Source organism: Blastocystis hominis (genome assembly GCF_000151665.1).
Source record: "Blastocystis hominis, Singapore isolate B (sub-type 7) whole genome shotgun sequence assembly, scaffold_8".
NCBI classification, from domain to species: Eukaryota; class Bigyra; order Opalinata; family Blastocystidae; genus Blastocystis; species Blastocystis hominis.
In genome coordinates, this window is record NW_013171867.1 from 473,699 (window position 1) to 501,362 (window position 27,664).

Consider the following 27,664-nt stretch of genomic DNA (forward strand, 5'->3'; position numbering starts at 1 on the left):
GCTTGGGAGATCATCTCGCGGATTCTGGTCTATTCCATTCCGATCCCCATGCTCTATTTGCTCTTCTGGGATATGGCGCTGAAGCCCCACATCGCCTTCGATTCGTACTCGATTTAATCCAATCCGAGCGTTGGATCGAAGAAAGAAAGAAGAAAGAAGAATCGAAATTTTGTATGGATCGATTTTGATATTTTGTTTATTCGTCCATTCATTCGTTCATTCGTTCTAAATTCGTTCTTTCATTCATCCATTCATCCATTCGTTCGTTCTAAATTCAATCTTCTTGGAATCATGTTTGGGACAAACAGAACAAAACACACGGCAACAACAGCCGCGCGGAAGCTCCGGCTTCTCGGGCGCCACGGGTTCCGACGCCTCCAGCAATTGAAGCTGCTGCATTACCTCCTTCGCCGCGTCATCGAGCGGCTCCTTGGCTTCCAACTCGCGGATCTGGGCATCGACCTCGCTGCTCTCGTTCCAATGCGTGAGTTTGAAAAGATAGAGTTTGCTCAGCGGAGAGAGCGACTCCACGTCCACCAGCAGCGTCTTCATCATCGACTCGCCTCGCTCACGGACTTGATTGTAGCAATACCGAACGCCCGCATCCGTGATCGCATTCCCTACTTCTCACGCTCGCCACCCAACCCAACTCCGGATGTCGATGTGCGAGGAATGAGCGGAAAGCGGCACCACGAAAAGAGGAAAAACCCGATCGCCCAGCTGCGTGTCTTCCCCTCATTTCCACGTTTCCACTCCCTACTCTGCAGAATCACCGAGTCCAAATTGCGCTTCGCGTCCTCCGAAGCCGATCGATGCGTTGACTCATCGAACAAAACGCCTCGGTACCGCTCGACCGTTTCAATATGCTCCGATGTACTGTAATCCACGATATTCGCCCCGCTCAGAACCGCGGTTTTCATCTTCGGAAGGACCACCAGCGACATCAAATACACTTCCTTGTAATAGTACAGCGAATCTACGATCGAATTCGAATCGAACGTGCACTCCACACTTCCACGGTTTCGAGGTTTTGGAGAAACCCCTTCTTCGCGGCATCGGCAAAACCGCGCAACGAGCTGAAGTGGTAGTTACATTTCAGCACGAGTTTTTGAAGGCTTTCGATGCAAAACAGCGCGACTAAGTAGTACGAATAGTCGATTTGGCTGAACACTACGCTTAAATCGGGGAAACGGGGAAACTCTCCATTGACACTTCGGTGATTTCATTCACGAGTCCGTTCGGCGAGCACGAAAACGTCACGTCGAATCGATTACTCTCTTCCTCTTACCCCAGTTTCCCCGTTTCTACCTTTGATCTGCACTTCCTTCAGATTCGGAAACACTTTTTCATGAAAGGTCTGCAGAAACGACGCGAACGCGTTGGCCTTCAAGCACGTGTCTACCCCTCATTTCCCCGTTTCTCCGTTTACTCACTAAACTGAGTCGCTCCAGGTTCACCAGGTTCACAATCGCGTCGCTGCGGAAAAAACTGCGCACGCCTTCGTCCCACAGCCGTTCTTCGATCCACAAAACGCGCAGCGACGGCAGCGCCAGCGAGGCGATCACTTGCGGCAGCTGCTGCGCGGTCGAGGGGGAGAGGTTGTTGTCTAGCTGGGAGTTCACCGCGGGGATTACTTGCAATGCGGAGCTCTTTGAGCATGTAGGAGTGAGGGCGGATCTGCGCGAGAAAGAGCGGGAATGTGACGTCCAGCGTGTTATCTGTGGGGAGAGAGGGAGAAGAAGAGAGGACTGTTGATAGTGAAGGACTCCCAGTATCGTGAGGCGAAAATGAAACCGATTCCTTCACCGTTGATTGCGTTGTCTGCATGGAAGCGAATTCGAAAAAAAACTTTCAAAGGATACGATGAGAGCGCCGTTGGATTTATGGATCATGCTGTAAATCGTTTTGGCGCCTTCTTGAGAGATGTTGGTACTTGTAAGATTGATGAATGTGAGGATGGAAAATCTTGTCTCGATTCTTGATTTGATTGCTTTATACAAATAGGTAACACCGATGTCTCCAATTGGATTATCTGTATAAAACGGAGAAACCAAGCACTACAAGAAACATCGAGCCGAACCAGACAAGGAAAGTGGGAAGCTAGTTGTTTACAGAGAGTGAGTATTCCATCTGACGAAATTTTATTGTCTACGGTTCAGCTGTGCAAATACTCTCTACGCGATAGATTTATTTCGATTATATTCTTTTCAGTGTCTTCCGGAGATAAAAGTTGGAGAAAACCATCCAGATCTTGATTATCCAGTTCTAATCCTAAAAACGTAATTGCCTCACAGAAATCAAACCGGATGCATTCACTATACGGTTTTCAATCTAGTAGTTACAAAATACAAAAGATTTCGTACTGTTACTCTTGTTAGCTTACTATCAGGATTGGGTACAGATATGCATCTCTGTTGAACATTTGACTGTGTAAGACTAATGTTGGGAAGTAATACTTCTCCCATTCAAACAGTTATTGTTTTCCAGCCAAAGTAGTGGGTGAAAAGATGGGTTTAACAAAGACTATCGACTTTATTCAAGGTGAATTAACGTGTAATTGTATGCAGGAGTGTTTAAAAATGACAAATTAATAATATGACAAGTGTTTTGATTGTGAAAAGAATAGTAATAACAATAATTAGAATACAGAAGTTTGTATTCCGAATCGTTGAAATGAAACTCCTGACAACTACATAGAAGTTGATAACTGAGTATCTCTATAATTAGGGATAGAGATCGAATCGATTACATAGTTCAAAAGATGTCACAGGAAGAGATTGCAAGCGCTATCGAGTAGTGTAAGCCGAAACTCCATAATTGACTAGGGTTATCCCGAATAAGCTATTCTTTATGGGAGTGACGCGTCTCCCGAGAGATACGGAGGATGCTCACTTCTTTTGCACGGATGAAGTGTTTAGATACTATAACTACTTCCTGGATTTTGGCCCACTTAGTATTTGCCAAATCTACAGCTTTTGTACTGTTGTTGATTTGTGGGCTTTTTGCGTTTTGTTGATGCCTAGAAAAATGAAGAGCCGTAAGTTCGCAAACAAGAGGCTCTATTACTATTCTCGTCAGGACCCCAAATTTAAGGTTAACAGTATATTACTTCTCAGTTGTTATTTGGTAATCGAGATTGTCCGTTCTGAATATCTAGCTAATTAAACAAGGTTATTCTTGCGATGACATAGAACAGCTTTTCAGGGAGCAAACCCTTCCCTGCTTTCACGACGCCAGCCCTTACGAATGTAACCATTCATTGCACGCTTGATTGCAGGTGATTTTGAGCTCACTTGGCAACATTGCCTCGAAGGGCTGTCGATCGCGATCTCCAAGCACATCTTTGAGTGGAGCCTCTTCGATTCCTCCCAATACGAATTCTTCGATCGCGTGGAGAACGGTGACATGAACTGGATCATCATCAACCGTCTCCTCGCGTTCTCCGGTCCGCACGACATCCCCGAGGTGATTAACGACGTGCGCACCTTCACTCCGGAGGACTATCTCCCTCTCTTCGCGCAGCTAGGCGTGGGAGTGGTGGTTCGCCTCAACAAACCCGCCTACGACAAAACCCGCTTTTCCTCGCGGGGCATCGCCTTCTTCGACCTCTACTTCCCCGACGGCGGTCTCCCGCAATGTACGACTCGCTTGCATGCTTGACGGGCAGTCAACCAGATGCTGAAGTTCATCGCGATTCTGAAGACCCACGACTGCGGCGTGGCCGTGCATTGCAAAGCAGGCCTCGGCCGCACCGGCACGCTCATCTGCGCCTATCTGATCTACGAGTACGGGATGACCGCCGAGCAGGCGATCGGGTATTGCCGGATCTGCCGTCCGGGCAGCGTGGTGGGCTGCCAGCAGCATTTTCTGAAGGTAGCGATGAGGGCTTGGCGCTATGCGTAGCGAGTCGAAGCCAAGCTGCGCGCTTGTACCGACCAGGACGTCTTCGCTTCCCTCACCGCCAAGGTGGCTTCGCTCCGCCTCGCTGAGACGTAGAAGCACCCGCTCTACTCCGATCGACCGCTTCGCCGAATTCCACGAGTTGACAGTTTCTTCGCCAGCTCCTCGTCCTCGGTGTCGCCCTCGGTGTCACCCTCGGTGTCGCCCTCGGTGTCGCGGTCGGCGTCGCCGATGCTCCGAGATCAGGGATCGTCGCTGTACAATCGGAAAGTGGCGAATACGACGGAAGGGGGCAAACGAAGCGCCGATTTGACCGGTCAAAAAGACAAGCAAGACGAAGACGAAGACGAAGATAACAAAGACAAAAACAAGCACGGACTTCGGGAACAAGGGATTCGACGAGACCGAACGACTATGGATTCCAAGGATTCTGCGGACTCCACAGATTCCGTTGATTTGATTGGATCGGATGAGTGGAAACGGGGAAACCGGGAGGCCATGAAGGGGACTGGTGTGAACTCCTGCGAAGAAAGTACCGATCGTGTGGATTGTACCCGTGATAATGGAGTGGAAAAGTGTGTGGTCGAAGAGAGAGAGGAAACGAAGGAGGAAGAAACATGTCGAGATCCCATTCCAGATGTAAGTGCCGAGGAGACGGGTCAGGACAATGAAATCTCGGAATCCAATGTGACTGAGTCGTTTGATTCCACGCTTCGCATATTCTTGGTCTCCTTGTTGATCTCGCTACTTTACTTCACTCTTCCACTGCATTCGTTTATTATATTGCTTTTAGCTGTTTTTTTGTTTCTCCTTTATGGAAAGCAAGCAGAAAAGATGCTTTCTTGATCTAGAGGATCTTGTTTGTTGGATACGCGTTCGGTGATTTATGATAAACAAGCAAGTATGTTATTATTCACTTTTTAAAAGAATGGGTTGTACCAGTTCAAAAGCCGATGTTGCAGAATGCAGAGAAGAAGATTCTACTCCATTGGTAGAACTGAAAATTGATCAACAATCATCTTCTGTGAAAGAGGAGCTGATCGAGTCAATTCGGCAAAAGCGAAGTGAAGCAAGTGTAATTCTGGACATATCTGACAAAGGTTCTGTCCCTCCTACAAATGAAACCCCTACTTATCAATCCGATTCACTCATCTCGCCTATTCAATGTCCAGTTGAGATTGACTCGCTTTCAAGGAATCCATCTCTTCCTCAACAGCAAGAGATTGCATCAAGCAATATAACCATCGACCAAAATACTCTACAAACGGAGCCCAAAAGGGATTTTTCTTCCGAGAGTTCATTTGCTGATGTAACTGATCAAGACAGCGAGCAGCCTTCGAACTGCCACAACAGTTTGCCGGATGCTTCTAACTCGATAAGTCCTTTGGAATCTCCCGATAATCCCTTCGAGGCTTACCAGCTTCCCAGTTCGTTTTGGTCTCTGTCGAAACAAGACAAAATCAATGCGCTAAACGGGTCATTAGATGGGTTTTCCAAATTGAGCCAGCAAGCGGAAACGTCAGCTGACTTGCTATCTCTGCTCAATATGCTTTATTCTATTGTGGTTTTAGAAACCGACGCCTATGGTAAGCTGTTGTTGTTGGAGTGTTTAACTCTAGTTCTTCATTCCTTTTATTATTTGATGAATCAGCATGCATCGGAACTCGCATTTGTTTCTATATTATACTCTTCCCGAAGTAACTCCGATTGTACCATTCTTGCGACTCGTCTTCTTCTTTTCTACTATATCAATTGCGAGAACCTTAACAAGGACATCCAGCGACTTATAGAGAACGATGGCACGTGTACTCTTCTTTCCGTACTCCAGTACTTTTTCGACCGACAAGACTCGCTCCACAGCAACATCTGTGACCTTTTTGCGCTTTTATTCTACCTGAACCAGAATGGTGAGCATGCAAATCATGTCCAACATAGAACTCTTCTGCCGCACGCTCGTCAAAGAAGGAGGCTTAACCCTCATCTCGGACTACCTCTCCCAATTCCTCCAGCTGCAGTACTACGACTTCCTGGACTGCGCGATCGACGAAAGCCCTCCCAACGAATCGCCCAGCGAGAAAGCGAAGCGCGAAGACAGCCTCATGATCCGAAACATCTTCTTCTACATGTTCTACATCCTCAAAACCGCCTCGGCCAACCGTACTCTCTTCTCTCTCCCCTAATCTCTCGATGTTCTCCTCGCTCGAATCGCGCGCCTCGACTTCGTTCCCTCCAGTCTCCAACTCGTCAATCAGCTCGTCGCCATCCTCAACGCCACCGCCAATCCCGCCGACGACGACTCCAACTCCGTCGTTCTCTGCGACCCTCAGCCCTCCAGCACTTCCTCTCTTCTCTCTCCCGCCCAAACCGTCTTCGCCGTCGAGTCCAACGCCGAAACGCCCTTCAATCGGGACTCCTTCGCTTCGTTCCCCGCCCAAACCGTCTTCGTCGCCAATCCCAACTCCGAAACGCCCTCCAACGTGGCTTTGCCGCCCTCTCTCCCCGTCCAAGCCGCCTATCCCCGCGGGGAAAGCGAGGACTCGCTGGACAGCACCACGTCGAGCGTGTGCTACAACGGCCAGTGCGCCGAGGGCTACGACGTCGCCACGTACATCAGCGCGCGTCATCGGCAGTTTCTGGACCTGTCACGTGACATGGGGATTCTGGTGCTGAACCGGCCGGGCGACTCCACGCTCCCGGAGGACGTGGTGACGACGATCTACTACCTGCTGAACACGGTGGTGCAGTTCCTCCAGCAGTGCGTGCATCACAGTGGGCAGCGGGCGAGCAGCGTGAGGCGTAGGCTGGTGCCAACTCGCGTTCGTGGAGGCCAACGGCTTCGGTTCTCTGCAGAAGCTGGTCTCGCTGACGAACAACGCGTCGCTGCTCTCGAACATCCTGCAGACGCTCGACATTTTGAACTCGATCGTGTTTTCTCGTGGTTGTTGGAGGCGGCGTTGAGGGTAGAAACGCTCGCGAACAATGTTCTGAGCTCGCACGACGTGGAGCCGCTTTTACTGCTCTTGCTCTGCACGCTGCTGGATCGAGATACCTTCGAGGCGTACAATCAACGGCTTGATAAGCCTGTGGTGACTCGCGAGCTTCTGCAGCAAGTGCTGACGCTGATCAGCGAGCAGGCGGAGTCGAGCGGTGGGAGTGAAGAGGGCGAGTGAGGCGTAGGCGTGTCGAGAGAGCTGTTCGATATGGAGTGTCTGGTGCAGAATATGATCGAGCTGCTGAAGAGCCCGGATCAGGAAGCGCTGGTTCCTTCGATCGTGAAATGTTTACTTGCGTTAAGCGATTTGAATGGTCGGGAAGAAATGGAGCTCTGATGCGTAGAGAAGAACTTGGAGATGGTTTCCTCGTCTCGATTGCTCGACACGCTGCTTCCGGTGCTTCCGAGCCATCTGGGAAACGAAGAAATTGCCACGCAAATCTCAATGATTATCGCGATCTATTCGAATTATTGTAGCGGATGGGAGGGGCTTCGATGTAGATGGGTTTCACATGTTTTCGGAGCGTTTCGATATTGCTAGCTTGCTAAAGCTCATTATGGTCACGCATCGGTGTAATGTGGTGATTATGCAAAACTGCTTGATTTCTGTGTATTATATGCTCCATCTGAGTAGGAATATGTGGTGGGGATGATGCGTAGATATTACTATGCACTTAGATGAGGAGATGGTTGCTCTGTTATCTGAATTTGTCCAAAAGAATCAGTATGACCAAGCTCTCTGTCAGAGATTTTCCAAAATTAAGAGTATGTTAGTTTGATGGTCTTTTCTATTTTCCTCTTTGTTTGATTGAAAAAATAATAGAAGAAGAAAAAAGCGACCAGGCGGGATTGAACCGTCGACCTCTCAATCTGCAATCGAATGCTCTACCACTGAGCTATAGTCGCTCCGTTTCAGCACTTGTATCTAGTATGATAAGTACCCAGTTCATTCTGTCAAATGGAATGTTAAAAGAAGAAACTAATAATATAGAGGTATATAGAAATAATAAAAAGAGGAAGAATGAAATCAGAGAATGTACTATAATATCTACTTATATGCAACTGTGATTGAGAGTAACAGCTACTACAAACTACAAAAAAAAAATATATATATATATATATATATATTTCTTCTCCATAATCATATATATTACATAATTAAAAACAATGAATCACAATACCAAATCAAAAACAGAAGATAAAGAAAAAAGCGACCAGGCGGGATTGAACCGTCGACCTCTCAATCTGCAATCGAATGCTCTACCACTGAGCTATAGTCGCTCGAATTCGACATGCATCATAAGCCTAATGATAGATAGCCCATCTTATTCACACAACTCAAACAATGTCTTCCAAAGAAGAACTCTACTCAGTTTTGTCTGAGAAGATTGTCAAGTTGCACGATGAAATGCTGCGGTTCACTACACAAGCACAAAAAACGCAAAGAACCATAGCAACTGCCTGGGATGTGACCTGTTTATATGCAGATATGTAGGGCAACAGTAAATTTTGTTTAATTGGTTAGGTTCAAAAACGCCAACGATTTGCCTGCAAAATCTAATACTCCTAATTCCGCATAGTCTATATAGTTAGTACTGATTTGAGTTTGCTTTGTTTGAAAAATGGAGTTGCGTATACAAAGGTTATTCTAAGATTTTTATGATTATCCACTCTCAAATATCACATATACTACATACCGCAATAGTTTTTTTGGTGAATGGGGAATAGCTGTTCTTCCGTTTCTCATCGAAAGCAAAATGAAGCGCTAGTTGTATTATTTTGGTGATTTTCCTGTATTCTAGTTTGGAGTTCAGTGTTTGGATTTGAGTCGTCACATTGACTACACAGAGTATATTTATCACATTGCAAACAGTGGCAATGATAAACCAATAGATTTCTATGATGAGGATGAACAACAACCAATTCTCGAAAAGTTTCCTCTTTTTGTGATTGACTACACGAATTTGAAAGAACTAAATCTTTCGTTTCAGTTTCTGGTGGAGATTCCTGATGACATTGGATGTCTTCAGAATCTGCGTACTCTGCGCTGCTCTGATAATAAGTAATATGGATGTGATCTTAGTGATAGTAGATTGAAGTACATATCTGGCGAGCTCGAGCGTCTTGTCTATTTAGAAACGCTCGATCTTCACAACAACTGTCTATCGTTATTATTTTCAACTATTCGTTTAGATATAGAGTATTTCCTGAATCGATTTCCAAGTTAAGTCGTCTTCAATACTTGGATATTAGTGGGAATTTGTTGATGACCATTCCAAAGAGTATTACAAACCTCCTGGGTTTACAATATCTCAACATCGCAGACAACCGCTTGGCTCTTTTCCCCTATTTTCTTGGCAACCTTCCCTCTCTCTCCATCCTTGTCTGCCAGCGAAATCCATTCCGCGATGTGACGCAAGACATGTGCGGTCTCTCTGCAGAAGCTCTTCTGTCCACCATTCGTTTGTACTCGGGAAATCATCAAGACAGCGATGAAGATCAAGCCGTCTCTCCGTAGCAATCCGGTCTCGTTTTTCTTTCGTAGAATCGCACTGACTTACAATGACACATTTGTAAAGGGCAGCACGGTGAGTAATTACCAGCCCGTTAAACCTCCAAAGCAATTGAGCGAACCGCAATTATTCGATATCCACCCCATCAAGCATTGTTTTTTTTTAACATCCACAACCCAATATCAAAATATTCACGCGCGTAAACGCATCGCAGGACAGCGCAGCGCATGCTGAAGATCTGCTTACCATGGCGAGGCGGCAGCAGAGCGAGATTGAGATGGTGGAGCTTCCTTTATCGGTGTTTGTGTTGGCTGGAGGAACGATCGGCGAAGTGAAGTTTGGTCCAAAGAATCGAGAAGGACTCGACGTCGAAGTAGAATCGTGGAAGGAAGCATGAAAAGTAGAAGCTCCAGCAGCATATCGCTGGTGTTTTTTATGGAGCTGCGATTGGCGATGCGATTTGTTTGGGGAGCGAGTTTATGAATCGCACCGAAGTTCAGTTTTATTACCAAAACGAGCAGGAATTGATTCATTTCGATGAGATCGCAAAGGAAACAAACAAAGCACATCAACTCATTCATCACTACATCGATTACTCGCAGCTCATCACCGATCGTCATCGAGGTCGTTCCACGTTTCCCCTTTTCTGTAGTGCGTTGGGAGCACGGCGATTGGTCCGAGAAAACCGACTTAATGTTGCTTCTGTTGAGTTCTGTGATGAAAACGGGTCAATTCAACGAATACGCATTTGCAGATATCATTACTCGCTACAAATACGAAGTAGAATTGAATCTTCGCTTCCAGCATCCAGGGCGTTACACTGTTTGAAGATCAGGCTGGATTCGGACTGATCAAAACGCTGAACATTTTGGCCAACACGGAGCAATTCGCACACGCTCCCACGGAATGCAGCAAAGTGAGATGAACAAAAAGAAAGGTTGAATGTAGACGGTGTGGGAGAAGAGTAATGAAATGAATCTGGAAAGCCAATGCATTCCTCACTCCATGTTGCTTCCTGTACGAATCGTTCGTGTGGATCGATCGAATAGATTTTGTTTTTTGATGATTCGGTTCGAATAACGGAGAATGTGATTGGCTGCTGCAAAACGACGCATGTTCGGATTGATAGAATCGAGCTGATCATCGTAGTATGATTTGCGTTGCATCGGAATTTCGCTGCTTTTAGCTCGCGTTTTGTGTCACACGTTAGCAGGTTTGCTTTTATTGAATCAATCATGCGATAGAATTGAACAAAGAAGAGCCCACAAGCCAAACACGATGTCAATATATGAAGGAAGAATATTCCAATGTGAAGAAGTATTTCCAAGAGCAGAAGGACCAAGCGATTATGGAGCGGATTCTCGAAGTGAAAGACGACTGGAGCGATTTGCTGAGTATTCGCAACGAAATCGAAGAGAAGCAATTGTATCTTTGCCTGATTCTAGTGGATTTGAAATATAGAGGGGAAGTCTATGAGTGCTTTTTGTATGCAGCGTTCTTCTACGTCTACGATTATCCTTATATCAATGCGATGATGCGTGTAGGCAATTGATCGGGGTTTTATTCTTCAAGATCTTCATCGAGGGTGGAAATAGCTGCACAAATAGCTTCGTCGTCGGTGCGTTGATTGGTGCGAAACAAGGAGTAAACAAAGTGGTATTAAGCGCTCCCGTGGGTACTGCGTGGGGTGGACTGATCTGCAGTTGCTTGCTCAGAACCTCATTCATCGGGATTATCTCGTTCAATTTATCAATCGATTACTCGACATTATGAACTTATAAACGTTGATCGATTGTTGGCTTTTTGTTTGTTTGTTTGTTTGTTTGTTGACTACAAAACACTTCATATTACAGATAATCTCCGACTTCCTGCACTTCCATTTCATGTTCCGGCACGCTGATCAACGCATCGATCTGCTGTTTGTTCAAATTCTCCCGCACCAAATCTTCGAACGATTTCTGCTTGGACGTGAGGCGCTGTCTGTGCATCAGCAGCTTCACATCGTCCACGTTCACCGTCCTTCGCTCTCCCAGACTGCAATAATCAACGAGGCGATCCGAAATGGACTAGACTTCATTCCAACCCTCCGCCCAAACATCGAAGAACTCGCTGGTGATTTGATTGACTTCTTCGAAGACTTCTTTCCCGACCCTCCGACTGCAGTTCGCCATCACGAGTTTCTTGATCAATGCGAGCGACATTTCTCCGCTTCTATGGATCAAATCGAGTCGCAGAGCGAGAAACTCGGAGGACTTGCGATGCGTGTGGATTTTGGTTCGATTGGGGATTCGAAGGCGCGACGAAAGCGAAGACGAAGGCGGCGGCATGATCGACGGTTCCAGCAGCGAGGTTGCTTCGCCCAATTGGCTGGGCTGCGAGGGAATCAGAAGCTCGCGCAGCGTTCGCTCTTCCTGCGAGTTGGCGAACGGAATGTCCCCCATCGAAGCCGATTCAATCGAGGCAACCGAGGCAACGCTGTGCTGCGATTCCCCTTCTTCTTCTTCTTCTTCCTGTTCTTCCTGTTCTTCTTGATCACTTTTCTCTTCTTCTTCAGGCTCTTCAGGTTCTTCTTCTCTTTGTTCACTTTTTTCCTCCTCCTCCTCCTCTTCTTCCTCCTCTTTCTCTTCTTCTTCTTCTTCTTCCATTGATTTTGGTTCTTCGCTTTTTCTCTTTTCCTTTGATTCCTCTTCTTCTTCCTCTTCTTTCTCGCTTAGAATCTCCATCGAAGGCTGCATCATTTCCCCTCCGTTCGATTCCTCTCCCATCATTCCCTCGTCCATTCCCGGACTCATTTCCTCCGCCTTCTCTTTTTCCCTCTTTTCCTCGCTTTTCTCCTTCGGTTCCTTGGCTAAAATCTCGGATTCCTGAAGAGTCGAATCCATGCGACTCCCCGAAATTGAACTCAGAGACAAATCGTTCAGTTTGGGTTGAGTCTGAAGGCTTTGAAGAACGTCAGGAGACAGCTGCTTCATTTCTGATGGCTGAAAGAGACTCGAGTATGTAGAAAGACGCTTGCTCTCAGAGAGGAGAAGCGAGTCATAATCCGATCGACGAATAGAACGCCGACGTTTCGTAGGAAATGCGACGAAGGAAGTTTCGGTCGATTTTAAAAAGCTAGAATGATTGGAATCTGGACTGAGAAACGAATCCGAGCCACTGCCCAAGTTTGGCTGTCTCATCACTACAAACGATTCGTCTGTCGAAATGGACGGAGTCGTTGGAACAGAAGGTAGAAATTCGCCTGCTCTCTTGAATACTTGCTTAGGTGTTTCTGGAAGTGACTCATTCTTTGCTTCCTTTGTTTTAATTGTATTTCTTCTAGAAAGATAGGAAAGCTACCATAAAATAATATAAATAAAATTAAAAATACGTGTGATTTATGGGTTTTCTCTAGTTCTGTCTCATTAAGCGTCGAAATGATGCTCGTATCACTCATGATACTGCTGGTCGCAACTTCAGGGAGATCCGCTTGCACTGTCTGGATGAGTTTCCGAACTTGCTCCCCGTTGTCTTCATCCATTCTGCGTTATAATAGAATGAAAAGTATATAGGAAAAAACGATCAAAGTCTTTTCAAAATGTATATTTAGCGAGAAAATTCAAAGACAAGCTTACCAAACAAGCAGCTAGATTAGTACAAGAACCGCGATTTTTCGGATAACTCGTTTTGTGAGATGTCCTCGATCTATCAAGGGAGTATCACTGCAGAAGGATGGCTAGAAAACCAAATTCAGCCAGAGGACAGGATCCTTTCCTCCAAGACTGACGAGGTGTGCTATATTTGTAAGACTCCCGGGTAGTTCCAATTTTGATATTTTAATCTAGAAATCTTCTATTGTGCGATGGTCCTTGTAGAAGAGCTTTCCATTTCCGTTGCTTGAAACTGCGTGTAAAAATAGTGTAGAGTGATGAGTTCTAGAAGGCAGATGTTGGTGATGGTGATTGGTTTTGTGATGATTGCTTGACTCATAACCCTATTGAACATTCCGTGTACGATAAACCCAAAGAAAACGATAGTTCCTTGCTCCGTTAGCATGAGGTCGTATCTTTACTGTAGAGGGGAATTCTAAACGTATCTACTCCTATTTGCATGATTCTGTTTATTCTCTATTCAGCCAGGAACACGTCTCTGTCTATGCTGCTACCCAGCTAATCATGATTCTCTCTGAGATTTCTCACTCAGCCACATATCCGCTCTGTTCTTCGGTATATCGCCTTCTCCACTACTCCATCGATGTATCTGAGCACACATTGTTCCATGTAGCATCTCGTCTCGGAGCTGGACAAGCCCGTATCGCTGTCTTCATTCGACGATTTCCAAAACTGTTTTGACTTAATCCAACTTCTGTAGCCCCTTTCCTTCCTATCCCATTATTCCAGAGAAATCATGGAACGAACCGGCGATTTCCACGATTTTAAACGCCAAATCGTGGAATTGCTTCCCCAAATTTCCACGTTTCAGCAGGTGTTTCTCCAAATGATCGACAAAACATCGAATGCATCGGAGTCCGCTGCGCTGCTTCGCGTGCTGCTTCTGTCTTCGTATCTTTTGCTTCGCATCGGACTGCATTCCTTCCTTCCATTGGAAGATTTAATCGACTTATCGCTCTGCTTCATCAAGGAGCAAATGAACAACGAAGCGCTGCTCAGCGAGCTGCTTCGGCTTCTGCAAACGTTGCTCATGGTGTTGACTCGAAGCGGGGAATTGATGCTCAACTGCGATTTGTTTCCCTATTTGACGCGCTTTTTGACAAGTCAAACCGTCCTTCAGCAAGTCTCCCGCGGGGATCTGCGCATCCAGTCGTGGTATTTCGTGTGTGTCGATTATCTTTCCTTCGACCCATCCCATTCCGCCTCGGTTTCCACGTTTCCACCGCGTGATTCATTGCTCCGAGGCCTGGAATCAACAGAAATCGCGTCGATTCCTTTAGGTTGCAACTGCGCTCGCGCGCTGCTCCCTCGCCAATGGACCTGGGGATTCGGTCCGTACCCTCCCGACGCGTTTAGCTGCGTGAACAAACACAACGACTATCGAAACATCACTCCCACATCGATCAAAATCTTCCCGTTGTCGCTGATCGGGAATTTGACAGGCCTTTATCTCACCGAAACAGATCGCCGAAGCGGACTTCTGTTAGGAGGCACTGCGTTGATGGCAGCAGAACGATACGAAGCGATTCGAAAGCACGCACAGCACAGACTGGATCTTTCCTATCAGAGGAATGAAAAGCCGCACGGCGTGGTGGGACACATTGCGAAATCGGAGGTTTACGGACAACACAAAGAGTGGAAACCGGAGAAACCCAAACCGATGAGTTCGGTGGAGAGAAGGGAGGAAGAGGAGAAGAGAGAGATTCGTCGCCGTGTGTTGAGACGCGTCGCGAAGCTGGAGTTTGTGAACGGAGTCGAAAAGAATTATTACGATTCGTTTGTCCGAAATTCGGACGTTTTACTCAACTATGTTTGTGTTCTGTTTTGTTTTCAGCTGGTAGTACGCGGCGTTCTCGAATCACGGAGAGTTTGCCACGCTCGATGTGGCGGGGAGACAGGTGAATTCGTTCGTTCTTCTGTCCTCCGTGTTGGAATGCGGAGGAATGCAGAATATCACAGAGAACCAGTGGATCGATGTGGCTAGGTCGGTGGATATTGAGGTGCCTACGCCTACCGTTTTGCATGCTCTGAAAGCGCATTATTCTGCGGAATTTGGAGCGTTCGAGAAGTGATATCCTTTGATGTCTCTCTAGTTGCGCTCTTTAACAGCACGCTGTTCCATTGCCTTGTTCAGGTTGCTGGAAAGAAGGTGATGTCCCAGGAAATCGAAAAGGATCTCTGGAAACGAAAAAGCGAAAAGAGGTGATTTGGTTGCCTTTTGCTCTTAATAATACATATCTATATCTATATCTATAAATATAAATTGTACTGAGATGAATTTTGTTAGGACGTATGTTTGTTCAAAAATGTTCAAATTGCAGAACTGTCCCACGGATGGAATCTCCTGCCTTCGGTTTGCTCCATCTTCAGACACGCTTGCTGTGTCATCCTGGGACTCTGTATCTCTGGTTGCTTTTCTGAAGTAATAGACATTATACCTGTATACTATCGAATCTAAGGATTGCATTCAAACTTATAAATCGCGCGGGGCTATACTTAGTTGTGATTTTCTCTCAAATACATGGGCTTGCTCTGGAGGGTTGGATGGAGATATAAGATCGTGCAAATAGTTTCGAATTGATAAGTCACAGATATGACTTGATGCAAATGTGTGCTTTTGTGATAGGCAATCAGGAGGGAACGATTAGCTGCGTTCGTTATTGCAAATCGAAAGGTAATCGGACTAAAGTGGCTCATCTCCCAGATTGCTTGATTTCATCAAACTGGAATGGGTCCATCACGCTATGGGACGCGCATGCAACATCTCTCACCGCTCCATTGAACCAAACACATCTTTCCAACAAAGCCAAAGCTTACAGCTTTGATTTTCTTGGCGAAAAGTACTCCGTTTGATTTACTCAGCACATAGCAATATTGCCGTTATCACAAATATGCTACAAGTCGAGATCTATGATCTACGGAAACTTGATCAGTCTCTCCGCATCGAAAACAGTAATCTAAGCTACAATCTGCGTTGTATTCGCTGTTTACAGGAGGAAGAAGGTACGAGTTTGGAGTGTCCACTCTCTAGGCTACGTGGTTGGGTGCATCGAAGGCCGAGTGAGTGTTCATTTCTCCCAAGAAACGCCGGTGCGTTTCTGTGATCGAGTCAAGCGTAGACCTGCAAATCCTACTGCTTCAAATGCCATCGGAAGAACGAGAACGGAACATCGTTGGTCTATCCGGTCAATGCTCTGGAAGTCCACCCATCGTCGATCCATTCCCAGAGCAATCACTCCTAGAAAACCGTGTCTCGTGACAGGAGGAAGTGATGGGAATGTGTTTTTCTGGGACTACAAATCGAAGAAGAGGGTCAGTCAGATCCACTCGTTTCCTTCTTCGATTTCCTCGCTGGCTTTCAACCATGACGGATCGTATCTAGCGATTGCTTCGTCCTATCTATTCGAGAACGGGAAGCAGGAAGAGTATCGATTTGTTTTCGTGAGGCAACGCGTAGTGCGAGCGAGCCCTCCGTGTTCATTAAACCGATCGAACGCAAAGACATCTCCAAACAATCGCGTGTTTGTTCAATCAAACAATCCAAAACATCTCCTTCATCTGATTGGCTCGGTCCTGGCACGCCTTCAGCGACTCGTAGTACATCTGGCACGCAGAAAGCTGCTGGTTCTACACTTCACTCTCTCTCCCATCCCTCACAGACGCCTCCAAGCAGCTCTGGAAGTCCTTCAATTGGACTCTGCACACATCGTTCTACCCATGATCGTCCCATCCAATCCAAACAAAGTTCTCCTCTTCTCTGGCAGCAGCAGCAGGTTCTATGGGCGTTTCAGCGGCCACAGGCTCTTCCTGGATTTCTTCTTGCGAAGCGTTGGAAGAAGCGCCTCCGAGCATCGCCCCCACAGCACTACGATCGAATCGAAGACTCGCTTCTACGCGTGGCCGAGCGAACTTCCAGCGCCAAAGCCGAAGCCTTGGAGAATCGAACCGAAGAAACCGGGACCACGGATGTCTAGAGAACATCGAGAAATTGCAGAGAGCTGTACTCACTGTCGCGCTGGGAGCTGGCACGGACTGGGCAGGCTGGGCAGGCTGAGCAGCAGGGGTTGTCTGCGTAGGCTGAGCTGACTGCGCGTGCTGCTTGGTTGTGTCAGGCTGCTTGGCCGTAGCAGGCATGGTTGTCTGAGCAGCCGGTTTAGCTGTGGAAGTGGGAGTTGCCGTGGGCTTCGACGCCGTATATGAGCTCGAAGTTGAACTTCCAACTCTGTTCGATGATGAAGTCGACGGCATCGTTCTTGAAGTAGTCGATGCTTTCGACCCTGAGGCGGACGACGTTCCTGCACTACGGTGGGTCGCACTGTGCGAAGCAGTTGAAGATGGTCTTGTACTCCTAATATGGGAATAAAAACATATGAAACATACACTCTAGGTCTCGAAGATCGAGTAGAGTACGAGCGGGAATGAGAACCTACAATCAGAACAGAAGTGCAACTCTACTATAGGATCTTCCTCTAGATTATTAGAAAATACAATAACCATAATACCTAGCCATAACTCTAAAAAGTGTGAAATACTTTTTACTGAATGGAACTTCCAATAACAAGTTATTAAGTTTGTATGAATGAGACGCAAGTATAATTCTTTTCTATATCTTGCAATCAGGCGATTGAGACTTTAAGAAAACAGTTTGGTAAATCATCAGTAAAAGAAAGGTTCTATTGGACACGATAAGAAAACAACATACAAAGATATTCATCGAATTATCGTAATACCAGGGCGGAATTTATGAACACACGTTGAGAAAGAATTCGATATTTTTGATATTCCTTCTATGAATGTCAAGTGATATTTGTTATTAGGCTACTCTGAGCAAGCAAATTACCATTCCAAGTTGAGTGATGATTTCTTATAACTATTTTCTCATAAAAACGATAATATAGCATTTAACCACCAGTGCAGTCTTTAAAAAATGTCATGTTCTTATTCATAAGCCAAATAACAATCCACCTTTCCTATCTCTCCAAAACATCAAATAGCACTACTTTCTGTGTTATCCCACATTATCTATTTTAGATGATTTGCTTATATTTGAAATACATACATTTTTCCACTTCCATTATTTTGCTCCTTTTTTACTTGAATCATAATGTACGCTATTCGAAGAGGCTATCGCATCGTTTCTCCTCGTACTCTCTCTCTTCTTTGTGTGATTTGCTAGTGCGGAGATTCTTTGCTGAAATACCCGCTGTAAATATTGTAGAAGAGGGAGCAAGCGCAGCTGCACCGGCCGCAGAGAAAGCTGTTGTATCGACTGCAAAAGCGGCCGATTCCTCTATGAAAATGGTAGTTGAACAACCCAAGATACAGCCCATGGCTCCGAAGGTGGCAAAGGAGCAACCCAAGAAAAAACGCTCGACGGTGAGACCTTTCCTTTATGGATGTGCCTTTGCAATGGTCGCTGGTTATTTCTTTGTGTACCAACAGATTTGGAATAGTGCACACCAAATGGAGCAGGCTCTTGCCGATATCCGTGTGGACACCTATGAGAGACTGGACCGCATGAGCGAGCGTGTGTCAGAGCTGGAATCAAAGATATAAAACGTAAGTCCTTGTATTTTCCATTCTTTGTTTCATTTTCTCTTTCAATCGATACGGAATGCAACACCAATTCAAAAGACTCCTGTTTCCAAACAAATACACGCAAGATTGTGTACATTACATAAACTCTCCCCAATCCGACTCAAAACAAGAATGAAATGACAATAATAGCAAACTAAATAAACAATGACGGATTCTACTCTTCGAAGCCGCGTTACTTCGGAGCACCAAAAGCTTCCGGAAGTCTCTCAATGGTGTAGCGATGATTCACAATGAACATGATCGGAACACCCGGAATCTTCCGAATCCGACGCTTCAAGTCTTTATCGCAGGTGGCAACGATGTAGCAACGATTCTACCCTTTACAGCAACCCATCACGCCTACAGTTCGAACACGCTCAACAATACAGTCATCAGCATAGGTTCCCTTGTGAGAGCAGGTGAGTCGCTGGAAGCGAGGGTCTTTCGCCAGACGGAGAGCAACATGATAGCGAGAGCCCAGCTTCTCCAACTCAGCCATAACGCAATCCGTGATATAAGGAATGCACTTTGCAAGCAAGCAATCCATTAGATTCTTCATAATGTCCAGCTTGTTCTGAATCGAGAAGTTGATAAAGTTCGTATCGATCAAAACTCGGAATGGAGGACCGAGCGCGGTATTGTATTTAAAGAACAGACTGGACGGTACCTGCTCAACGTGACGTACCAACGCCTCTTTTTTCTGCTTTTCCTTCTCTTCCTCCTTTTTCTGGTTTGCAACGATGCGAGTGTCCTTGGTTGACAATATCTTCGCCTTTACCGCATAGCGACGCGTCTTTGTCTTTTTCGTCATGGTTTATTTTTTGAGTTGACTCGAATCGATTATTCCCGCGATTTCTGTTGAAAATACTATAGAAAAGTCGTTACTATGTCGAGTCTTAACCTGCTAAATCCAAAGGCAGAGTACATAAAAAAGCAGCAGGCAATGGCCGTTCAGATCACTGCTGCTTCTGGAATGCAGGAAGTTCTCAAAACAAACTTGGGTGCGCTCTATTGAGACTCTGTATAATCGTTCTAGGACCGAAAGGTACCATGAAAATGCTCGTGGGGAGTTCTGGGCAAATCAAGTTGACAAAAGACGGAAACGTGTTGCTCCATGAAATGCAAATTCAGCATCCTACCGCTTCGCTGATTGCTAGAACGGCAACTGCTCAGGACGATATTACTGTTCATTTTGAAAGGAATCGCCTTATTTTTCTAGGGAGACGGCACAACATCGACGGTTCTGTTCATTGGTGAACTCATGAAGGTGGCAGCGCGCTATGTGAACGAAGTAGGTGCAGCGTTGCTCATTCTCAATGCAGGGCGTGCATCCGCGTCTGTTGACCGATGGATTTGAAATTGCCAAGACGGAATGTCTCCGATTCCTCGACACGTTCGCTGTACTTTTCTGTTGTCTCTCTTTCGATCCCAGGAGCCTATCGAAGACATCGAGAACGACCACGAGCTTCTCTACAGCGTGGCCCGCACCTCCCTGCGCACCAAGCTCGAAGAAACCGTACCTCTCTCATCATTCCCTGCATAACGTCCAGCTTGCGGACCACCTCACCGAAATGGTCACCGACGCGGTGCTCACCGTGAAGCGTCCTGGCAAACCGCTGGACATCCTGATGATCGAGCAAATGGAGATGATCACGAAGGACGCTCTGGACAGTCGCCTGGTGAAAGGCCTGGTGCTGGACCACGGCGCCCGGCACCCGGACATGCCGAAGTCGCTGAAGAACTGCTACGTCCTGATCCTGAACGTGTCTCTGGAGTACGAGAAAAGCGAGACGAACGCGTCGTTCGTGTACAGCACCGCGCAGGAGCGCGACGAGCTCGTGGCCGCCGAGCGCAAGTTCACCGACGACAAGGTGCGCAAGATCATCGACTTCAAGAACACGCTCTGCCCGCCGGACGGCGACCGCAGCTTCGTCGTGATCAACCAGAAAGGCATCGATCCGCTCTCCCTCGACATGCTCGCCAAGGCCAGTTTTCCCCTTTTTTTTGGAGTTCCGCGTAGACATCCTCGCGCTGCGACGCGCCAAGCGACGCAACATGGAGCGTCTCTCCCTCGCCTGCGGCGGCATCCCCATGAACAGCGTCGACGACCTCTCCCCCGCGGTTCTGGGCTTCGCGGGGCACGTGTACGAGCAGACGGTCGGCGAGGACAAGTTCTGCTTCGTCGAGGACGTCCGCAACCCCTTCTCCTGCACGCTGCTGCTCCAGGGACCCAACCAGCAGGTCGTGGCGCAGCTGAAGGACGCGGCGCGCGACGGAATCCGCGCGGTGAAGGTCGTGGAGGGCGGAAATGGTGAGGCGTAGAACGCGCTGGAGGACGGCCGGCTGGTGCCCGGAGCGGGCGCGTTCGAGCTGGCGGCGTACGAGGATCTGATGAAGATGGCGGGAACGGTGGAGGGAAAGGCAAAGCTGGGCGTGCGCGCGTTCGCAGAGGCGCTGCTGGTGATCCCGAAGACGTTGGCAGAGAATAGCGGATTTGATGTGATGGTGGGGAAGGAGAGGCGGTGTGATGTGTAGGATACGATTCTGGAGGTGCAGGAGGAGATTCAGAAATCGGGAATGAAGGGAGGGATTGATGTGGTGACGGGAAAGGTGATGCTGCCGTCTATGGAGGGCGTGTGGGATAATTACCGCGTGAAACGACAGTTTATCCAGCTGAGCACGGTAATCGCCAGCCAGCTGCTATTGGTGGACGAGGTGATGAGTGCAGGTCGGAACATGGGTGCTCAGTCACAAGCGCCAGCGGAAGAGGATTAAGTGTTTGGGTTTGTTGTGTATTGTTTGTTGCGAGGACACTTGGGATTGTTCTTGGAAAACCGCGGTTGTCGCCATTAAATGGAAAATGCAAAAATCTTTATTGAGGTAGGAATCTAGTTGTTTTCGTGATGGGATTGCATGCTCACGGCATTTTAGAATGGATGAATGCGTAATTCGCTGTCTCTCGAAGGTTAAGAAAGCTACGTCGTGGCGTAGCGATAAGGATCTTCGAGACACCATCGATAACATTTGCAGCGCTCTAAAGGACGAACGTAAGCGTCTGAAGAAGCGTGGAGTGGAGTTTAAGGACACAGATGCAGATAAATATTGGGGATGTTTGCTTCAGGCCTTGGGAAACAAATCGGGCGGCGTGAAGGCTGCTGCTATGGATGCGATTACTACGCTGATTCAGGAGGGTTACCTCACTGGTGAGGCGGAGCCCCTGAACCCGATGCCGGGTAAGGAGGACTATACGATGATGGAGGAAATTACCAAGAATCTGTGCGACCAGAAGGATGTCGAGGACGATAACATGAAATATTATCTTGCTCAAAGTCTTTCCGAGGTGGTGAAGATGGGAACTGTGAATGGCGACTTCTTGCTGCGCGCGATTGACGTTTGCTACCACATCTACATGGACGCTACCTCTGGCAACACTCGCGAGGCTGCGGAAACGGCGCTGAAGGAGATTATGGCCTTCTTGATGCAGTCCATGGACTATGTGGACAAGACGAAGGACGTCGAGGTGATCAGCAACACGGCGACGATGACCCCGACTCCCTTCCCCGACGAGGAGGAGGACGACGACGAGGACGTTGTGCGTGGATTCACCAGCGACTGCATGTACACGGGCGTGGAGATGCAGCTGGGATTCAAGTACGACAACGGCGCGGTGGGATGGAATTTGGAGACGGAGGAAGAGAACGAGGAGGAAGAGGAGTGCGATGAGCAGAAGCTGGACAGTCTTCCGTCGCAGCGCCATCGCGACATCTACCTGGTGTTCCGCAAGCTGTGCTCGATCGCCAGCGAGAAGGACGAGGATGATCCGGAGGACAACCACAAGATCATCTCGTTGACGGCTCTGAATGCCGCCATGGAGAACATCGGCGACGATTTCAACAAGTACAAGGCGTACGTGTACCTGGTGCGAAAGTACCTGCTGCAGAACCTGCTGCAGAACTTCATTTCGAACAACATGGACGTGGTGGAGATCTCGCTGCACATCTTCACGGCCGTGGTGAACAAGTTCCGCATCTTCATCAAGAAGGAGATCGAAGTGTTCATCATCAACATCTTCCTCGTGATTCTGAACTCGACGAACTCTGCGATGCGCCATAAGGAGATGGTCATCGAGGCGTTCAACGAGATTAACAAGGACCCCGACTTCATGATCGAGCTGTTCATCAACTACGATTGCGATATCAACTCGCGCTCGATGTACGAGGACGTGGTGCGCACGCTGTCCCACGTGGTGGAGGGTCGCTACACGGTCACGACCAAGAAGCAGGTCGAGACGGACGACGGCGAGACGGAGGAAGTGGTGGAGACGGAGGACGTGTTCCCGGAGGAGGAGGTGATCACCGAGGAGCTGCTCCCTGCCAAGCGCATCGCCCTGGACGCCTTGGCGCACATTCTGCAGCCGCTGGCTGAGAAGTGCCACATCACCGAGGCGGAGAACAACAACACGATGATCAAGTCGAAGCAGGAGGAGGAGGAGGAGCTGACGCCCGGCTTCACCCCCATCGTGCAGGCCAGCGACACCGATGTGAAGATCAAGGCGGCTACGGACATTCTGCAGAAGTTCGACGAGAAGAAGAAGTTCCAGGAGGACATGCAGACGGGTATCCAGAAGTTCAACAAGAAGCCTCGCGTGGGTATCGAGTACCTGGTGCAGGCCGGCCGTCTGGAGAACACGCCCGAGGCGGTGGCTCAGTTCCTGTACAAGTACGCCGACGAGCTGGACAAGCGCCAGATCGGAGACTACATGGGCGAGCCGAAGGAGTTCAACCTCAATGTGCTGAAGGCCTACGCGAACGGAATCAACTTCCACGGCCTGACCTTCGATATGGGTATTCGAACCTTCCTGGAGCGTTTCCGTCTGCCCGGAGAGGCCCAGAAGATCGATCGTATGATCGAGCGCTTCGCGAACGCGTTCTGCGAGCAGAACCCGGGCTTGTTCGTGAACACGGATGCGGCGTTCGTGCTGGGTTACTCCGTGATTATGCTGAACACCGATCTGCACAACCCGAACATCGCTCCCGAGAACCGCATGACGCCGGAAGGCTTTATCAGCAACTGCCGTGGAATCAACGACGGAGGCGACTTCCCCTCGGAGTATCTGCTGGACATCTATTCGCGTATCCAGGAGAACGCCATTTCGCTGAAGGAAGATGATATGGCGCGCCAGCAGCAGGAGAAGCGTCGCTACCGCAACAAGGAGGAGCGTCGGCAGAAGGCCTTCTCTGTGGAGAAGATGGACATTATGAGCAAGCTGAAGGTGGACATCGACGAGGAAACCACGGAGTACTTCGAGGCCACTGGAAACGAGTACATCGGTCCGATGTTCAAGATCCTGTTCCCGATGGTGATCGACGTGTACGCGAAGGTGCTGGACGAGTCGGACGACGAGGCAGGTATTCAGAACACGCTGATCGCGGTGCGAGACTGCTTCGAGATCGCGTGCTCGCTGGGTCTGGACCAGGAGCGCGATCGCTCGATGGAGATTCTGTGCAACAGCACGCTGGTGAACGAGGAGGAGTGGCTGGACGTGAAGAACAAGCAGATCGAGATGATGCGCGTGATGCTGGAGCTGGCGCAGAACTTCGGAAACCACATGGGATCCGCCTGGAAGTACATCCTCACCATCATTTCGTCGCTGGCGCAGGTGCATCTCTACGGACTGGAGCCCCTGGCTCGCAAGCACCTCGACGACGACGAGGAGAGCGGCCGCATGAGCCGCAACGGAGAGTACGTGCTGGTGGAGAAGGCGCACGAGAAGCAGGAGCTCATCGAGAGCATCATCGATCTCCACGCGCTGGACCGAATCTTCGCGAAGACCGCCAACCTGGACTCCAAGATGATCGTGGAGTTCGTGAAGGCGCTGTGCGACGTGTCGCTCACGGAGCTGAAGCAGGCGCTGGACGAGCAGAACGAGGGTTCCAACAACAACAACGAGGAGGAGAGCGAGGAGGACAAGCGTCCGCGCACCTATCTGATGCAGAAGGTGGTGGAGGTAGCCGACGGCAACATGTACTGCCGCTCGCGTCTGGAGTGGACGCAGATCTGGCAGGTCATGTCCGAGTACTACATTGCGCTGGGCTGCTTCCCGATGGGCCAGGTGGCTCTGTCCGCGATCGACTCGCTGAAGCAGCTGTCGGTGAAGTTCCTGGAGAAGGAGGATCTGCGCGCCTACAACTTCCAGAAGTCGTTCATCCGTCCGTTCGAGTACATCATCAGCCGTACGCCGAGCGCCGACACCCGCGAGATGATTCTCCACGTGGTGCACAACATCGTGCAGACTCGCTACAAGAGTCTGTCGTCGGGCTGGAAGGTGGTGTTCTCGGTCTGCACGTACTGCGCGGAGAACGAGGCCGACCCGCTGACGAGCATTGCCTGGGGCATGGCCAAGGAGCTGTTCGACCGCTATTTCGACTCCATGGTGGTGGAGATGAACGACCTGATCACCACATACTGCGCCTTCATCGGCGTGGAGACCCCCGAGATCTCGCAGGAGGCGCGCGAGTACGTCTCGAAGTGCGCTGACGTGATCATCGAGGGCAAGATCGTCAGCATCGCGGAAACGGAGAACCGCTTCACGGACTGCGACGAGCACACCAAGGTCTGGTGGCCGGTGTTCATGGGCCTCAGCCGCTACGTCTACACGGACGCGCGCTACGCGGTGCGAAACGACTGCTGCGAGCGCATCTTCGCGATCTTCCAGAACTCGGCGGTGCACTTCAGCGAGAAGCTGTGGGAGCTGGTGTTCAACGGCTTCATCTTCACGATCTTCGACGGCCCGATGAAGTCCGGCGAGGAGGCGGTCAACCAGCTGCTGTCGCTGCCCACCGAGCAGGACAAGCCCATCAAGCTGGGCAACAAGGCGGAGAACCAGAAGAGCTACCTGCAGACCACCGGCGCGCTGGTCATGTACTCGATCATCCGTCTGTACGTGAAGCGCCGCGACCAGGTGAGCTTCCTTCTGGAGCGCATCTTCAATCTGATGCAGGAAGCGATGAAGCAGCAGATTCTGTCGCTGGCGCGCATCGGCGTGTTCTGTCTGAAGCAGCTGTTCCTGGAGGGCGCGGACATGTACGACGAGGCGATGTGGAACACCATGCTGGACCAGCTGGAGAAGGCGTTCACCAACACCATGCCCGACGACCTCGTGCTCAACGCCCGCAAGAAGCTCTATCTGATCTACGACAAGAACCTCCGCGCGGGCGGTGTGGCGCCCAAGGTGGGCCGCTGGGTCCGCACGCCGGTGGGCAACGGCAAGCTGATCTCCGTGGACGATATCTGCGCCACGGTGGAGCTGATCTACGGCAACGCGTACTTCCACAAGCTTAGCGAGCTGGAGGACCTGGAGAAGCTGAAGAAGGAGGCCAAGAAGACGGTGAAGGTGAGCAAGAGCAAGAGCAAGAGCAAGAGCAAGAGCAAGAAGCACGGCTCGGACAGCGAGTCGTCGTCGTCGTCGGACAGCGAGTCCTCGGTGGAGGAGGAAGTCGTCGAGGATCCCATCAAGCTGGAGACCACCGATACGCGCAGCCTGGAGGTCAACGCGATGCTGGTCGCCACCAAGGCGGTGACGCAGGCCGATCTGTCGGCTCTGATCTCCGAGTTGGTCGATATCGACTACCGTCGCTTCACGTTCGACCAGCTGAAGCGCATGCTGGGTCTGATGCAGAAGGTGGCCGACATGACGCGCGACTTCCACCAGGATATGGAGCTGCGCCGCATGATCAAGAAGCTCGGTAGGCGGTTCGTGTGCTGAGTCATGCATAGGATACCCGCAGGACGACGAGATGCTGCCCACGCTGATCTACGAGCAGGTGGCTGCGGAGACGAGCATCGTGCACGTGCTGTTCGTGCTGTACATGGACACCGACGCGCCGGATCGCCAGGCCTACGCGGACGAGGATCTGCAGAAGTGGGGCGCGGGAGAGAGGAGTGAGCGATAGGCGCATGGAGTTCCTGCTGACCGAGTACGTGGATGTGGAGAAGAAGGCGCGGGAAGGAGACGAGAAGGCGGAGAACAAGCGCGTGGCGCAGGCTTCGATCCCGCTGATGCAGGAGATCGTGACCGGAATGGAGAAGACGCCCTACGAGAAGTTCGTGGCGTACTGCCCCAAGTTCTACCCGCTGCTCGTGTCGATGATCCAGTACTCCGATGAGGAGGTCCGAACGGTGCTCTCGCAGATCTTCATCAGCAAGATTAAGCAAATGTTGTTTAAATAAGAATGCTCCATGTTTGTTTGAGTCGGGCGGGCTATGGACGTATGCTATTTTTTGGGGTTCTACTGTTTTTGTGCTCGCTAGGGATGATTGTGTCCATGAGTATCGCAGGCCTGGATTCTCTTCAATTTTCCACAGAGAGCAATCGAAGGAATGGTGTATTTCAAAGTAGAGGTGAATTGAGGAAGAGTTCCGTCTCCACGTCCTATTCTGTCAATATTGTCATTCAATTCAGTGGGAATGTAACTCTTCCGAAAGCTCCATCCATTCAAATAGGAAATGTGCATATCCAGACCGTGAACTATATTATGACAAATGAAACGTACATTTTGAATCAAGGAGAGGTACGAATGTTAACACCAGTGGTTAACTTGACGATAACCAACTTTGTGCATGATAACGACTACCTTTCGTTTCTTTTGAGTATCTACTACAAGAGTGACATCGCTGTGGTTTTATATTTGGACCAACCGATCGGCTCTAATGAACTAGAGGGGTTGATTAGACTCATTGTATTGGATTACATTTCTTCTTCCCCAAAGACGCCGTTTATTCTTATGCACAACCCTAAGTTGCTCTGTATTTCGAATACTCTACTTCGTCAAGTGCTCATGTACTCGTCAATTCGCTATTCCGACCCTTCTCTCTATTCTCTGCTTCCTACTCTATTGCCTTCCGAAATCCGTGGGAAATGGAAGCAATCGAGCCAGTTTCTGTTTGATCTTCCCTCTCATTCCCTCTCAAACATTTCATTTTCCAAATGTTTTTCGACCCAAATGCACCGAAATAGCTCATTTTCGGTGTTT

At 48.9% G+C, this 27,664-nt stretch overlaps 13 protein-coding genes; 9 read left to right on the forward strand and 4 right to left on the reverse strand.

Moving 5' to 3' along the window:
* Window positions 1–243: 243 nt before the first annotated feature.
* On the reverse strand, window positions 244–1,231 carry GSBLH_T00004839001 (uncharacterized protein; the record flags this gene model as incomplete). XM_013043807.1 has 5 exons in its annotated part: window positions 1,200–1,231; window positions 1,013–1,170; window positions 761–976; window positions 651–728; window positions 244–620 (listed from the first exon to the last, which is right to left on the reverse strand). Exons 3-5 carry the CDS (start codon window positions 942–944, stop codon window positions 244–246), a joined length of 639 nt encoding a protein of 212 aa, XP_012899261.1. The 5' UTR covers window positions 945–976; window positions 1,013–1,170; window positions 1,200–1,231.
* Window positions 1,232–2,717: 1,486 nt separating this feature from the next.
* On the forward strand, window positions 2,718–4,755 carry GSBLH_T00004840001 (uncharacterized protein). XM_013043808.1 has 8 exons: window positions 2,718–2,793; window positions 2,826–2,993; window positions 3,024–3,126; window positions 3,158–3,248; window positions 3,278–3,637; window positions 3,668–3,873; window positions 3,904–3,966; window positions 3,997–4,755. The coding sequence occupies exons 1-8, from the start codon at window positions 2,762–2,764 to the stop codon at window positions 4,744–4,746; spliced, it is 1,773 nt and encodes a 590-aa protein (XP_012899262.1). The 5' UTR covers window positions 2,718–2,761; the 3' UTR covers window positions 4,747–4,755.
* Window positions 4,756–8,237: 3,482 nt separating this feature from the next.
* GSBLH_T00004841001 (uncharacterized protein) lies at window positions 8,238–8,496 on the forward strand (the record flags this gene model as incomplete). XM_013043809.1 has 1 exon in its annotated part: window positions 8,238–8,496. One exon carries the CDS (start codon window positions 8,238–8,240, stop codon window positions 8,385–8,387), a length of 150 nt encoding a protein of 49 aa, XP_012899263.1. The 3' UTR covers window positions 8,388–8,496.
* Window positions 8,497–8,609: 113 nt separating this feature from the next.
* On the forward strand, window positions 8,610–9,639 carry GSBLH_T00006889001 (uncharacterized protein; the record flags this gene model as incomplete). The annotated part of the gene is made up of 4 exons (XM_013043810.1): window positions 8,610–8,663; window positions 8,695–8,954; window positions 9,029–9,406; window positions 9,438–9,639. The coding sequence occupies 4 exons, from the start codon at window positions 8,610–8,612 to the stop codon at window positions 9,637–9,639; spliced, it is 894 nt and encodes a 297-aa protein (XP_012899264.1).
* Window positions 9,640–9,884: 245 nt separating this feature from the next.
* GSBLH_T00004842001 (uncharacterized protein) lies at window positions 9,885–10,957 on the forward strand (the record flags this gene model as incomplete). The annotated part of the gene is made up of 7 exons (XM_013043811.1): window positions 9,885–10,029; window positions 10,058–10,185; window positions 10,217–10,321; window positions 10,354–10,422; window positions 10,455–10,520; window positions 10,555–10,618; window positions 10,650–10,957. The coding sequence occupies 7 exons, from the start codon at window positions 9,885–9,887 to the stop codon at window positions 10,955–10,957; spliced, it is 885 nt and encodes a 294-aa protein (XP_012899265.1).
* A 295-nt stretch (window positions 10,958–11,252) lies between these two features.
* On the reverse strand, window positions 11,253–11,846 carry GSBLH_T00006890001 (uncharacterized protein; the record flags this gene model as incomplete). The annotated part of the gene is made up of 2 exons (XM_013043812.1): window positions 11,253–11,471; window positions 11,502–11,846. The coding sequence occupies 2 exons, from the start codon at window positions 11,844–11,846 to the stop codon at window positions 11,253–11,255; spliced, it is 564 nt and encodes a 187-aa protein (XP_012899266.1).
* Window positions 11,847–13,078: 1,232 nt separating this feature from the next.
* Window positions 13,079–13,755, forward strand: GSBLH_T00006891001 (uncharacterized protein; the record flags this gene model as incomplete). The annotated part of the gene is made up of 5 exons (XM_013043813.1): window positions 13,079–13,200; window positions 13,230–13,293; window positions 13,324–13,432; window positions 13,462–13,640; window positions 13,669–13,755. The coding sequence occupies 5 exons, from the start codon at window positions 13,079–13,081 to the stop codon at window positions 13,753–13,755; spliced, it is 561 nt and encodes a 186-aa protein (XP_012899267.1).
* A 2,191-nt stretch (window positions 13,756–15,946) lies between these two features.
* GSBLH_T00006892001 (uncharacterized protein) lies at window positions 15,947–16,297 on the forward strand (the record flags this gene model as incomplete). Its single annotated transcript, XM_013043814.1, has 3 exons — window positions 15,947–16,058; window positions 16,087–16,145; window positions 16,175–16,297. 3 exons carry the CDS (start codon window positions 15,947–15,949, stop codon window positions 16,295–16,297), a joined length of 294 nt encoding a protein of 97 aa, XP_012899268.1.
* Window positions 16,298–16,586: 289 nt separating this feature from the next.
* Window positions 16,587–17,822, reverse strand: GSBLH_T00004843001 (uncharacterized protein; the record flags this gene model as incomplete). XM_013043815.1 has 9 exons in its annotated part: window positions 17,758–17,822; window positions 17,558–17,728; window positions 17,511–17,524; window positions 17,436–17,481; window positions 17,060–17,403; window positions 16,950–17,025; window positions 16,797–16,920; window positions 16,713–16,766; window positions 16,587–16,682 (listed from the first exon to the last, which is right to left on the reverse strand). Exons 2-9 carry the CDS (start codon window positions 17,563–17,565, stop codon window positions 16,587–16,589), a joined length of 762 nt encoding a protein of 253 aa, XP_012899269.1. The 5' UTR covers window positions 17,566–17,728; window positions 17,758–17,822.
* Window positions 17,823–18,159: 337 nt separating this feature from the next.
* On the forward strand, window positions 18,160–18,631 carry GSBLH_T00004844001 (uncharacterized protein; the record flags this gene model as incomplete). XM_013043816.1 has 2 exons in its annotated part: window positions 18,160–18,199; window positions 18,232–18,631. 2 exons carry the CDS (start codon window positions 18,160–18,162, stop codon window positions 18,609–18,611), a joined length of 420 nt encoding a protein of 139 aa, XP_012899270.1. The 3' UTR covers window positions 18,612–18,631.
* Window positions 18,632–18,714: 83 nt separating this feature from the next.
* Window positions 18,715–19,443, reverse strand: GSBLH_T00004845001 (uncharacterized protein; the record flags this gene model as incomplete). XM_013043817.1 has 2 exons in its annotated part: window positions 18,715–18,966; window positions 18,997–19,443. 2 exons carry the CDS (start codon window positions 19,441–19,443, stop codon window positions 18,826–18,828), a joined length of 588 nt encoding a protein of 195 aa, XP_012899271.1. The 3' UTR covers window positions 18,715–18,825.
* Window positions 19,444–19,518: 75 nt separating this feature from the next.
* Window positions 19,519–21,424, forward strand: GSBLH_T00004846001 (uncharacterized protein; the record flags this gene model as incomplete). XM_013043818.1 has 9 exons in its annotated part: window positions 19,519–19,633; window positions 19,669–19,817; window positions 19,852–19,923; window positions 19,955–20,032; window positions 20,065–20,148; window positions 20,183–20,621; window positions 20,653–20,924; window positions 20,955–21,137; window positions 21,168–21,424. 9 exons carry the CDS (start codon window positions 19,519–19,521, stop codon window positions 21,405–21,407), a joined length of 1,632 nt encoding a protein of 543 aa, XP_012899272.1. The 3' UTR covers window positions 21,408–21,424.
* A 140-nt stretch (window positions 21,425–21,564) lies between these two features.
* On the forward strand, window positions 21,565–26,866 carry GSBLH_T00004847001 (uncharacterized protein; the record flags this gene model as incomplete). XM_013043819.1 has 3 exons in its annotated part: window positions 21,565–26,377; window positions 26,409–26,553; window positions 26,585–26,866. 3 exons carry the CDS (start codon window positions 21,565–21,567, stop codon window positions 26,859–26,861), a joined length of 5,235 nt encoding a protein of 1,744 aa, XP_012899273.1. The 3' UTR covers window positions 26,862–26,866.
* Window positions 26,867–27,664: the final 798 nt, after the last annotated feature.

Bases quoted from the DNA above. Each gene is read 5' to 3' on its own strand.
- GSBLH_T00004840001 (XM_013043808.1), top strand. From the start codon at position 2,762: ATGTCACAGGAAGAGATTGCAAGCGCTATCGA. The intron at 3,127-3,157 runs GTAATCGAGATT...CTGAATATCTAG, and splicing joins TACTTCTCAGTTGTTATTTG to CTAATTAAACAAGGTTATTC. The intron at 3,249-3,277 runs GTAACCATTCAT...GCTTGATTGCAG, and splicing joins CGACGCCAGCCCTTACGAAT to GTGATTTTGAGCTCACTTGG.